The following is a 13,943-nucleotide window of genomic DNA, read 5'->3' as shown; positions in this document are numbered from 1 at the left end:
TTAAATTTGTTGTTGAAAAGTCCTAACAAAAAGTCAAAGTCATGATGCGTTTTTAAACCACAGAATTGTTCACAGCACTGCGCTTACAGCGATTGATCCCATTGTCCTTAAAAATGTAATAAATCTCATTTAAGAATGAATGAGTATCATTGTTCTTATTCTTTCCAATGGAAATACAAAAAAATAAAAGTCCAGTTTCTTAGTACGTTAAATGATTTCAGTCTTCTTTTCCAAAACTCACATTAGAACTTTGGGCTGGCTGGAATGGCTGTTCAATCTGTGCGTTACTAAAGCTACTGAAACTACTGAAGTCATGCGACAGTCAGGCTTTGATGCACTGCATGCAGATAAGTGGTCACACTCACCATGAGTGCAAAATCATTTAGTTCCCAAACAAGCAGGATGCATTCAGTGAAACTAAACAGGCATTTTACATCTGACACTTTCCAAATGCATTTGGACACACAAAACACAGTTTTGGCTAAAACCACTTGCCAAAATGATCAGAAAGTGTCAGAAAATACTACATTTTTGAGAAGGATAAAAAGCTGTTGGTGGAAACAGACTTTCATTTTGTTTAGCTTTGGTCATTTATTCATTATGAAGTTCTGTCTGTGTTTATTTGCATGGACATTATAAGTAAATAAAGATGTAAATTGGCCACCTTTACCAGCATCAGTAGACTATTAAAAAGGTAATTAGCACCTCTTGTAGTAAATCTAGCCTTCAGCTCCCACATCCTGCTATATCTGCTATGATCGAAGATCCTGCTTTTATGCACACACAAGAAACATAAAAACACAAACTCTAGATCGATATCTGGTTGCAAAGAAGGATTATTCTAATCTGCTGTGAAGGATGGAGAAGTAAAGCATTTTGGAATGAACTCAAAGTTGGTGGTGCAGCTCCTTCATCACCTACAAAACTCTTTATGTTATTTTACTCTATTGCCTAAATCACTTGTTTGTTTACATTGATACACATCTCACATTATAGGACTGCTATAAACATTTTGTGCAGAGACAGATTACCAACCAGGCCAACTGGGCATGCATCCAGAGCCACCAGTATAAATACACTACCTGGCCAAAAAAAGGCACACACTCTAATATTGCATTGGGTGAGACTTTAGCCTTGTTTCCAGCATGCTTTTGCTGTGCCATTGTTTCTACATCCTTATACACCGTTGCATTTATATACATTCAGAGATTGCAGAGTTGAACCACTCTGTAGTTACAATGAATCTTTGCATTGATGTCCTGGAATATGTCCATGCCATCAGAGAAGAAAAAATGCATTGATGGGATAACCTTCATTCAGTTCATTCAGGAACCCAGATGACCTGACCAATTGAGATAAACTCAGCTCATAATATGACCTCCAGAGGCTATGTACAATGTGTGTACAATGCATTGCTTTATGCCCCTCTTAGCCTGAAATCTTGATTAGGGTGAATCTGGACTCATCAGACCACCGGGCCTTTTTCCATTGCTCCAGATTATAATCTTCATGTAATTTTTCCTATGGCCACATAGCTGTTTAGTTACCTGCTCCTACTTTCATTTTGCTAATGCAGACCACGCCTTGAGATGGAGCGGAGGAGGGGCGGTATGGTTTACGTGTGAAGCCAGGCCCCACCACTGATGATGGTCATGGTCATTCAAGGTTTTGGTTTCTGATCTATTTTCTGAGAGGCTGACATTGCAACACTAGCCTTCCAAGTATTAATAATTCCTAGTGTGATAACTCGTTGGACATTGTCTTTGCTTGATGCAGACCAATCATTTGACCCTCCTGAAACACATATTGTGCATGACCACGACGATGTCTTCCAACATGTTCGTCTGGTAAAAAAAAAAAAGATCATTTGTTGCCAGCAGAAAGATATTATTACATATTAATCCATGTAGTAATTATCCAATCACAGGTATTGGATTATTTAAATAATGATCCAATGATCATTTAAATTAGTCACAGAACTTGAATTAAGCAAATAAAACTGTAGCTGGGCAGCAGCCAGATGCCAGTTGAGGAATGTGGCAAAATATTTTTTTTGCCCTGTCTTTCGCCTAAAGTGAGGCCACACAAACTGAAATCACTGCCCTGCATCTTATTTGGGCATAAGGGGTTCAACCCCACATTAACTTATACAACTTACAGTTAATACAATCAAATCAACGAGTAGTGGGATTCAGGCCGGTGCAGTGTGGAAAGTTGTGTCCAGGGGCCCAGGATTTATTAATCCGTGCCTAATTATCATGAAGCTTCTGATCACTCGGATGCTAGATCAGAAAACCCAAGACTGAAATGTTTTCACTGCCAGATTTTCTGTGCCATCAGTCTTCAATCAAGCTCCCGGTTATGCATATCTGAATAAAATCAAGCTAAATGTAGTATAGGATATGCCCTACACTAAAAGGGCAGAGAGAAAGGCCGCAAGGACAGACAAATAGCAACCAAAGCAAAATCCAACAAGTACAGGGAAGTGAGTGTGCCAAAAAAAGCAAGAAAATAGATAATAGACCTGTCTAGAGGTCAAAACTGCAGTAGAAAAAAAGGAAAACTCAGAGAGTGTGAGCGAGAGAGAGAGTGAGAGAGAGAGAAAGAATGAGACAGATAACATGAACGAACAAGAGAAAGAGTACAACAATCCAGAGTGACTCTTTGTGCTGGGGTCTGGTCAGGTCCTTGCCCTGCTGCCTCAGGAGCAGCACGCCCTGTGCCAGGCCTGTCAGGGAGAGGGATGAAGGCCGGCAAGGCAAAACGCAGGAACGGCACGCAACTCCCATTACGCCACTCCATTATCGACTGCCCCTAGCCGTCGCCCTTCCAATGCCACGTCACCACCCCCCCTCATAGATTATTCCACACCAACAAATGTCATCCGTTTCCCACCCTGACCTAAGAGTTCTCACGACAACCTGCCCCTGGGGCAGCAGGGAGCAAGTGGCGCTCCTCTCCAATAAACAATTTATCAGGAACAGATGCCTTCAATGTGCACAACACAATCGATAATGTGTATGTTTGGCAAAAACAATAAACAGTCAGTTTGAAATAAAAATGCAGCATATGCTTTTATCAAGGCAGCACTCAAAAGTGTTTTATCAGTAGCCGCCAGTTAATTCCTCTCCCCTTGCAAAAGAAATAAAATAAGTGCATGCTCGGCACCAAGCGCTTCAATCGCTTAAGGGAACATCCTAGTCTCGTTTCCACATACACTCCAACCTCGCTATTCCCGTAAAGACACTACAGCGTGCAATTTTCCCAGCGTGTTGGACTGTCCCCCACCCACAAAATCCATTCGGAGTGAAACATACATAATTGCAAAGTCATGTCAAAGCGCGGGAGATATAAGTCACCCAGGAGCGGAGATAAAGAGAGCCCAAATTGAATCGGCTCGGAGCCTCAGTCAGCGGGGGGACGGAGCACATCTCCCTAATACACTCTCCCTTACGGTCCCGCTCCCGTCGGGACCCCCGGTCTGCATCAAGAGGGATTTAATTGATTTGAGAGTCTGCAAGCGACATGGGTGGATATGTTTAACCATTGGAGGTCTGAAGTTCTATTTCTCTGTTCTGACTGTTTCTGTTCAAATGTGATTCCAAAAAATAAAAAAAATTCCTTGCACCTTTAATATAAATGCTTGATGTCAAATTTCAAAACATACCATTCACTGTCCAGCCGATACAGTAAATGCAGAAGCTAAGCTTCAAAAATAGTGAGTTTTGCATTTGTTTATGTGATGTCACAAAATCCAACACACAAATTTACATAACTCCACCGTTGCACTGTATTGCACTTTAACCTGCCTTGTCACGCCAAAGTTGCACAGCAAGTGGTCAGAACAGAGGTCATTTACTTTTCTGTCTTAAAAGCACAAAAAACAGTCAGTTTCCTTCTAAAGGTTACAAAAAAGTGGGAAATGGTCATGTTGAAATGAATCCTGACAGTCTGCGATACATAAACCCACACAAATGTCATAATTGGACCTCAGGGGGAAACAAAGTATAAAGAGAAATGTAGGACATGAGCCCTTTAAGTCTGCACTTCAGGCTTTTTTCCGTTTGCTTTGATCTGAAGACATGACAAACACGGCTAAAATGCAGGCGCTTTTTCCTTTGTGCAGAACAAGACTGTATGCAGCATCACATTCAAATTATATAATCTCCTCTTCTACTAAGAATAATGGCTGCTATCACTACCATTATAAAGAAAGTTGATCTGTTTCTTTGCAGTGCTTCATATAAAACTAATATGAATTTGTAAGTTACTTTTACAATGAGGAATTTTGAAAATGTAGTAGAATTTTCCTTTAACTCTTGGGTCCTGTCCACATGCATCCAACTGCTTTTGAAAACGCAGATTTTCCTCTCCAGCAGCATTTCTGAAAATATCTCTGTAAATCTGTATAATTTGCTGTGGTGTAAACAGTTTTTTACATACCTGCAACCAGGGGAGCTGTCATGGATTTTGGGGCCCATGAAAAGATATTACACCTCACCACCCCCAACCCTGAAAATGTCCTAGTGCGAACCATTGTCTAACGTAACTAGCTAGCACTTTACAACTCTCATTCTGCCAAAATACTCAAGACAAACACATGCCAGAAAAAAATGATTACATAACACAACATAACACAACATGCATACATGTTTGAGAGCATTGTAAAAAAAAAACATGGCAACAACTTTTAACAGCCAGATGTTTCATAATTAGCTAAGGTTAGCTTGCTAACTTAGCCTGGGCAGCACAGCGTGTTTTTTGCCAACAGTAATACAGGATAATAATAAAAGCATTTTCCATATGCATTAGTAACACGATGCTGAAGTATGTGTCGTACAGACCGATGAGAGATCAGTGTAAACACAGACAAGTTCCAAGCTGCAGCAATGTTTTTCAGCACTGGTTTCTTCAGTCATCTAATACACATGTGCCTTTGGTAAAATAGGAGTAATTGTTTTATTGCACTATATGTCCAAAAACACAAATGCATATAGATATGTTAAGTTGCATCCATTGCTGATACAGCTACATACACCTACATACACTTACAGCTACATACACTTACAGCTACATACACTTATGCCTATTAGTGCCTGTACAGAAATTCTGACTATGGAATACTACTCTTTGGAGCGGATAAACATGAATCAATTGGCACCATACCATAATGTCAGCTGGGGCGGCGATCATCCAACATCCTGACCTCATCAACACTCTTGCTGCTGAATGCAATCAAATCTTCAGATCAGTGCTCCAAAATCTAGTAGAAAGCCTTCCCTGGACAGTAGAGACCTCCAACAAAAGCAGGATAAACTCTTTTTAATACCCTTTATTTCAGAGGAAACAATGAATGAGCAGATGTCCCAATACTTTTATCCATATAGTATTTTAAATTAATAGGTAGAGAAAACTGCAGAAAGCTCTTTTAACTTTTAGCTTTTTAAATGAAGTATTCATAAAATGTGTACACCTACATTTAAATAATCCAAAGCATACTAAAGCAATAGCTTGTTTTCTAAAGGTTGAACACAGTATAAGAAGAGAGGTTTCAAGGCATTTACGCCCAGCCAGAGGGAAGCTCTGAGCTCTGAGACAAGACCAGCGGGGAGAGATTAGCAGTACGCACTGCAGAGTCTCTGCAGAGGTCTATGCGTCTTTCATTGCACTGCTGTCCTTGCTGTGCTTTCCCGCGCCCCTTCCTCTCATCAGCAGTTTTGGCCACGGCTGGCTCTCGAAGCCCTGAACCACGGCCTGACATTTGATAGGTCAGATGTGACAGGGACCTGCACCAGTGCGATAAGAGTTGCTGGTGCTCTATCTGCTGCTGCAAAGCCGGGAACAGTGCAGCCGTCCAAACCCCTGCATGCTGCCTGAAAGCTGCAGGTCAACAGGTCCGAATCCTTTGTGATTAATAGTTTGAGTTCATCTTCAAAAGTGGTGGAGCTCAGTGTACAGTGAGAAAGACATGGCTTTATATGCGTTCAGGGTTGTTGGTAATCCATGCATATATTCATCCGGACAGAACTGGACATGTAGCCCCCATTTAAGACATGCAAATGGAATCCCGAGACTGTGATAAGGAGAGCACATTAGCATTTAACTCAATACAACCCAACGCAGACCCAATATGTCCTGCTTTTCAGTATGTAAAGGGTAAAAAACCTGGACCTTGTGACAGGCCAACACCCGACATTTAGGCAGAAGAGGCTGATATTGCAAACCACTCTGATAAGCCACTCCGTTTGAGTGATGGGAAAGTGCGAGATGTCCTCTACTGTCTGCAAGACGTGACCCAGTCCGAGCTTGATCCTCCACGTCACACTCGTGTGGCGTATTACTTCAGAGCTCAGCTTTCCTGCATGCCAGGACAGCTTTTGTGCTGGAGACAAACGGACGGCAGCTTTGACAATGACTGACATTGTGCGTGTACTCAGATTAGCCTCAGGAGCGCAGAGGAGAGCCTGTGCTGTAGATATGCTTTTGTGCAGGGAGGGATACAATAGAGGAGCCCGTCCAGGTTCCTGTAATCGGGCCCAAACAGACAGCGTACCTAGATTTTCCTTCCAAGCCACTTTCATCTGCTGGTAGTTTTTACTTGATTTAGTCAAGTCACTGAGTAAAGCTTCCCTTACTTTACTCTGCGAGATGATAATGGCATTTTCGGGTTCTCTTACTGTTCTCTTTTAGTTTGGATGGTGGACCTACTGGTTCAAACATGGATGTTTATGGAACCAGAAGTTGTACTTCTATGGCAGGCCTTTGCCATCGTCCAGCACAGCTCGATAATTTCCCTTCTCAAACACATCTGCTTTATTAAATTTACAGGTTTACTGGGTATGTTTGAGCAGGAAAGTCAGAAAAGTTCAGCAAGCTGTGCTGAGCACTGGCCATCCAGTACCAGAGTTAAAGAACCCTGCTGTAGTACATTACAGCCCTGTGTCCATGTACCTCCTTGATGGATAATTTCAAGAAAAGGAAAGCATGATGAGTGCAGCTTATCCGCTTAATGTCTGGCCCACACTACAGGATTTCTGACTTCGATGTTGTAAACGTGAAAGACCCCTCACGCATAATGAGGGTACACTGCCTTTTTGTCCTTAGACAGTCATCACAGTCCCAACACTAGAAGATATGTACAAAACAAAATACCACAAACTTTTAGATTATGCTGATAAACCAGCAGCCCCATCTCTCAGAATCTGATTTTTAAGAAAAAATCCTGAAATGTGATTATGTCTTCATCTAAGTCCATCAAGATAAAGAGCACCCAGATAAACAAATGACACAAGGCTAGAAAGTGGCCATGATCCCATCAGCATGTCACCTTCCATCTGTCCACGGAACATTCTTCCAACAGGCCTCTGCCTTATCCAGAGTAGTGGTTCATCAGCATTAAAGCATTAAAGAGGTCTGTAGGTCCTTAGACCACTTCTTTAGAAATTCCCTAGATCCCAGGTTCTCAGGAATCTCCTTTGTGTGAGTCTCCCTTGTTGGCACAGTGTTGGCCACACCATAACCATGTGTGGTGAAGACCAGACACTGATGGTGAAGACCCATGATTATGTTCTTGAAACCTCAACTCAAACTTGATTGTCATCCTCTTGATTGGGACTTCAATTACCCCTTCAAAATATTCCTAGTGATTCACATCTGACAACGATACACTATACAGACTAAAGTATTGGGACAATTGCTCCTTTGGTTTCCTTTGAAATCAAAGATATTTATCCTGCTTTTTTTCCAGAGTAAGTGTCTCTACTGTCCAGGGAAAGTTGAAAGTGCATTTGTGAGGTAAAGGTGTTGGATAATGACCACTCCACTTCATCCCCAAGTCATCCCGAAAGTATTGGATAGAGCACCTATTCTGGAGAACACAATGCTGGGGGATTCATACCCATCTAGCCCATGGTATTAGGCATGGTGCCAATACATCAAAGTTTATCCGCTCCAGTCCTATACTATTGTCGGGGACTAGACAAGCTGTGTGTGTGTGTGCACTTGCACATGTGTTAGCAATAAGTACAACAAGTATAAGAACACATTCATTAGAAGCGGCATCCACAAACATTTGGACATATATATATAATGCTGGATGAAATGTAATAACTACAAGATATTTGCATTATTTGTTTATCTTTAGGGTTTAGATGAAGATTTTGTCACAGGTCAAATGTATGCAGAAAAACAAAATATTGCAAATGGTTTACAAACTTTCTAGCAGCACTGTAAGTTGAACCTTTTTTTATCTCGCTCTGCCAAGAACTGCGGCTGAGCAGAGCCCACACAATCCACGTCCTGACATAGGATATAAAGATGTTTTGCTCAGAATATGCTCTGCCTTCTGAACACAGCCTTTCAGTCAGAAACAGAGCCTTGCAGAAACACCTATTTATATGAATGTTTGCCACATAGTGTTTTCATATCTCCACGCATATTTGGATATTTGTGAAAACCTACATTTGTTTTCTCTGCATTTTTGAAAACACTCTCCAGTTTGGAGGTTTTGATAATATTTTCATGTGCATGGGCAAAATGTATTTTTTTTAATTCACGGTGTTCCCTGGTTTTAACCTGTCCATGATTGCTGTTTTTTTTTTGTTAACTGAGTGTGTCGAACTGTATGAAATATGACTGACATTAAAAACATCTAAATGATCATAAAGGTTTAGGAAAAAGAAAATCTAATCTAATTTAAACTATTAGTCCAAACACAAAAAGAAAAACCTGCCAGATTAGGACTGTATTGGTGTTTTAGAAACAGCAGCATAGTCATGGCAATGCAATGTCCCCAGAAGTTGTTTTTATTGGTAGTTTTTATTGACGGGCAGAAATTATGAATTGTGTGAATTACCATATAACAGAGGTCTTATAGCCTGTGTTATCTCCAACAACCTGCAGACACTTCAGACAATTAATACACAATACAATGACAATGCAAAAATGTCTGGACACATGGACAGGTTCTTGGTATTTTTAAAGGCCAATTTCCCAATGGACTCACCAGATAAGTCAATTAATGTTTTTATTAGTCCAGCCTGGCCTGCCTTAAATTAGCTTTTAAAATGTGTTGTTATTGGCCCTTTTTTCAAGCCTGTCTGATCTCTTTTGATCTGGTCCTTAAATAGCCTTCTTTTATGGTTTAAATTAGGTTGGTCAGAATTGACCTTTAAAAAACAAAGTCCATTATTGGTTCAGATCATGGTTGTTTGGAGCTGACTTTAATCTGGCTTGAAATTACTCTAAAACTCAGAAGATATATTTTTTTATACATTTAGGAAAATACTTTTTAAAAACGTTTTTAAAAAATAGATTTTTAAAGCTTTCAGTCTGGCCTAAGTCTAGATGTCCCACAGATAGCACAGTGGTCATCCTTTTCATATTTTAAATGTCTTCGTGCTTATTGGATTTTTCCCAAATAATATTTTTAGTTAACCCATCAAGTTCATTGTTATTGGTTGGCCTTTCTAAAACAAAAAAGAGAAAGTATTACTCAATTAATCATCAAACTAACTGCTAAATTACTCAATGTCTAGCAGAACTGATAGTGACAGCTCTAGTCCAGAGAGATCTGCCTCTTGCTTCTGTGCTGGGATTATGATTTCAGGTCAAGTCAAACTTGCTTAGCCGAAACGGAAATGGACAGATGACGATAATGTACTGACTGCGGCTTAAATTACCCAACAAATCCACCGAGTGCAGGGGGCTGAAGTGTCAAGAAAAATCAATGCAGGCTTGGGACAGGGGCAGAGAAGACGGTAATTGAAGCTTATCAGACAGTACACACAGACGAGAATAAGACTATGAGTAAGACAGATGAATCATCAGAAACCTTCCATTACCTCCCAGGAAGGAAATCTAGCGGCCTATTTATCTACAGATAAAAAGCTGATTAAGGTTCATCTAATTAAATGATAAGAGCAAATGAAATCGGGGGGTCTAACCTGGAATAGATTCCCCTATTTACCGCAGGTACTTTTATAGCTGTCTGGATGGTTTAATGTTAACTGTAGCGGCAATCGCAAACACATACAGAAACAGTCTAGCGCACATGCTTATACACAGGGTGATGGAAATGCGATAGCCCCACGTCGCCACCGCCCAAATTGATTTCAAATAGAAGACCAGAGTGTGAAAGGCTAATTGGACATCATGAAGTGAGAATAGTCATGCGGCTAGTTGTGGCTTGCACTGAGGTCAACAAGTGATGTAGAAGAAAAAAGATACATGGGGGGACTTAGGCAAGGTCATGACGGGGGGTGGTGCACTGGAACAGAGCTGTACAGTCTTATCTTCCTTCTTCAGCCATATGAACAGCATATTAGTCCAAGCAGTTCATTAGAAAAAGGCCAAGCTTTCCAAATGTTCCTCTCGTAACATCTCAAATGAGCTCAGTTTTCCAGGTTGCAATCTCGTTCCAGCGCATTATAAATAAAGACAACCCAGTCGATAAGGCCATTGTGACAAATTTCCTGGTCTGTAGTTCACAATTGATATAATTCATGAGCACTGGGTGAGCAAAGGAAAATAAAGCCAAGAAATAAAGATGCAATAACAAATGGGCAGATAAAAGCAACATCATAATGTTTTATTCCTTCATATTTTACACTATTTAGAAAAGAAAACACAATGAATAAATAGAAATTTAAAAAGCAACTCTTTTGGTGAGTGCCTTGTTCCCACAGTAGCACATTTTTTCCTTTCTTTCTTTTTTTCTTTTCTTTTTTTTTTGTTTCCAAGAATGTTTGCATTGCTTTTTGATGAAAAGCGGGGTATCCTGCGTTAAAAACGCCTGGACGCAGACTGGCTCACAGATCGCAATGGGACACCTACAGTACAACAGGCATGCAGATGTGCGAGTGGTCCCCTTTTTTTAAACCCGTGGACACACGCGCACGAAAAGAGAGAATGTATTGGCACATTGGAGACGACATCTAGAAACGGTTCTGGAAAATATCTACGGTATTTACAAGAAACAATAAATTAATCGAACTCAAGAACCACCTGTGCATCGCTGTCGGACGAAATACTGATCAGTAGTCCGCTTTTGAAAATTTCTGGTCCCCCCGTCGATGTTAGGAATCCAGCTCATGTCTTCACAGTCTCTTTTAGGATGTCCTTTATGAAAAGCATGGGTTGTTTGTCCACACTAGATTGTACCATGTACAAGGGTATTACAATACACATACTTTACGTACACAACATCGCCCGTGTTTTGTTTTTTGTGGCTGCGGTCTCTTGGTGTTGTTAGAATACAGTGTGTTCCTCTTGCTCAGTGAGTAAGGCAGAGATTGGCTGAGCTTTTGCAGTCAGAATCAAAGCATGAAAGTCACTGGGGCTGGATTCACTTGAACCGCCAGAAACGGCCTTCGCTTCAGGGGTGCCTTAGCCACCCACCCTTTTCTAGTCCATTCCCCAGCAGCGCTCCAAAAGAATATATCTTGCACAATGAGCCAAAGAGAGAGAAAGAAAGACACCAAAGCAAAAAGGTATAATACACAGGTCGAACCATGGCAGGTCTCCCCGCCTGCATTTTTACTTGACGTTTACATTCTCAGGACAGAAAAGGAACAGAAATGCTCATTCATCCAGGCCTGAGAGACCAGAGAGAAACAAGAAGAAGAAAAAAACAAAAACTAAAACAAACACAGAGTGATTCAAGGCGCAGACTCATAAAGGCTCTCTTGCTCTTTCGCTGGCGGGTGGGTCAGTGGTTCAGGTGTTATCTGACCTCTAGGCAGTCCAGGTACTCCAAGGCTAAGTCATAGCAGAATCGATACTGCTCCTAGAAAAGCAAAAAAAAAAGCAGATTTAGCTTCATGGTTCTTCAGTGGCAACCGAATCCTGATACAGTATAAAAGTGCAGTACAGCTTAATCGATGTAAATGTGTGCATGGATAAAAATACTACAGTTTATAACAATTATGACAAATTTGGAAAAAAATCTATTAGTTGTTTATTTACTGATCAATAATTATGTATTTCCTCCCTTGAGATGCTTTGCCAGGCCTTTACTGCAGCCGCCTTCGGCAGATCGATTAGGTCAGGTGACTGACACAGCAATTCGCAGTATGTTTTGAGTCATTATCAATTATCAGTTTTGCAGCATGTGACGGAATCTGAGCAGAAAGTATAGCTCTATACACTTCAGAATTTATCCTGCTTCTTCTATCAGCAGTCACATTATCAATAAACACCAGTGACCCAGTTCCTTTGGCAACCATAATAATGTCCATGCCATACCAGTGCCATGTTTTACAGATAATTTTGTATGCTTTGGACCCTTCCTTTCTTTCCTCATATTCTTAATTCTCATGCCATAATTAACTACATCTTGAGTTAAATTATTTGTATTTACATTCATGACAGTGTTTTGTGATTTAAAAAACAATATGCCTACCTTTTTGAGAATGTTCTTGACTTGACTAAATGCACAAAGGAATTCGGTGATAATCTCCTTTTTGTTTTTATTCTTTAGGTCCACAATGAACCAAATTGTTGATTTGGCCACTCCTAAAGGTCCTGATATCATCCTAATAAGATTGTAATGATAGCCTCCATCACTTGCTTAAATACTTCTTTGAGCTGCATATTGAGAGTGTTCTTGAACAGCTACAAAAATGCAAATTCAACAGTCGGAGTGAATTCCTGACCTTTTATCTCCCTAATCTGTCATGAATAATGAGAGAACAGGCCACACCTGGCCGTGAAACTGTTGAAGCCAATTGTCCAATTACTGTGAAAATGGAGGCACTATGTAAAAAGTCACTGTAATTCCTAAACTGTTAATGCAACACTTGTGGACATGACTGTACAGTAACCTATATGTGTAACAGTTCAACATGGTAAATATCAAATTAATTAACTAGTTAATTGTCAAATAAAAGCTAATTAGAATAATAACAACAGTTTTTGGAAAGTGTAACCAAAATACCAGGTCCATTCAGTAAATCATTTTTTTCAGTGTGTTGCATTCACAAAGAATTTTCACCACAACCATCCATGTATAGTCAGGCCTTATTATGGCGCTGTCAAAAACCAAATATAAGTTCCAAGCTGCTTACCATGGTCTCCACCATGTTAGGCTTGGAGTTGCGCAGTGTCTTGACAGCGTAGAAGACGTCCACCATGCTGTGGTGCCGAACCATCTCAATTATCATGGTGCAAGCACAGAAAGTGCCACTGCGGCCACCACCGTTTCTGAAAAACCATACACACATTTTTTGTGACTTTATTTATTCATGTCCAAGAAGACGCTAACAACTTTGCATTTGTTAGAAATGCTATGTTCTAGAGAATACTATAAATATTTGTATACTACATATACAAAATCAGAATACACATAGATTTACACATAAATTCTATGGATAGTAAATAAAATATATTTGTGTTGTAGAATGCTAGTTCCAATCACCACCACTTTACCACCTACAAAAGTTAGTAAAGTTAGCAAAAATACGTTTCTACAATGCACTATTTTACACCAAACTAGTCTGAATGACTTTGTTTGCATCTAATTGTTCACATGACTGAAATGTACAATAATTTAGAAAAATGGACAGAATTTTCCACCCAAGAGTTATTACTAAGTAAGTAAGTAACTTACTAGTAAGTTTGCTATAATATCTCAATTTAATGACATGATTATTGTAATGAATTAATTATAATGATCATGACTGAATTATATTCACTTAAGACTTTGTTTCTATATCAGAATTTTATAACATAACTATTTTACAAACTGATATATGACAAAAATATGAGGGGGAATATTTCCCTAATTTCATCATTGCCAGTTCTCACCCCCTATCACGATGCCACCAGCTCTGGACATTTTGCCCAATTTTCTCCCTAATTTAGCTGAGATAATTACCCACCCCCCCCCCCCCACCCCCACCACCACGACTCCAGACACTAGGATGGTGAGGACCAGCACATGCCTC

General features: G+C 40.1%; 1 protein-coding gene across 2 annotated transcripts in view; it reads right to left on the bottom strand.

Annotated features, from left to right (window-relative positions):
* Window positions 1-10,567: 10,567 nt before the first annotated feature.
* Window positions 10,568-13,943, bottom strand: part of ptprua (protein tyrosine phosphatase receptor type Ua) — a 313,419-nt gene continuing 310,043 nt past the window's right edge. For both annotated transcript variants that reach the window (XM_072675423.1, XM_072675424.1), the window contains 2 exons: window positions 13,065-13,200; window positions 10,568-11,785 (listed from right to left, as the gene is read on the bottom strand). In XM_072675423.1, coding sequence (XP_072531524.1) covers window positions 11,723-11,785; window positions 13,065-13,200 — 199 coding nt within the window. In that variant the 3' untranslated portion in view covers window positions 10,568-11,722. The remainder of the gene's footprint in view (window positions 11,786-13,064; window positions 13,201-13,943) is intronic.

Source organism: Salminus brasiliensis, chromosome 3, assembly GCF_030463535.1.
Source record: "Salminus brasiliensis chromosome 3, fSalBra1.hap2, whole genome shotgun sequence".
NCBI classification, from domain to species: Eukaryota; Metazoa; Chordata; class Actinopteri; order Characiformes; family Bryconidae; genus Salminus; species Salminus brasiliensis.
Note: the sequence above shows the minus strand (reverse complement) of the source record. Positions and strands in the feature narration are given on the sequence as shown.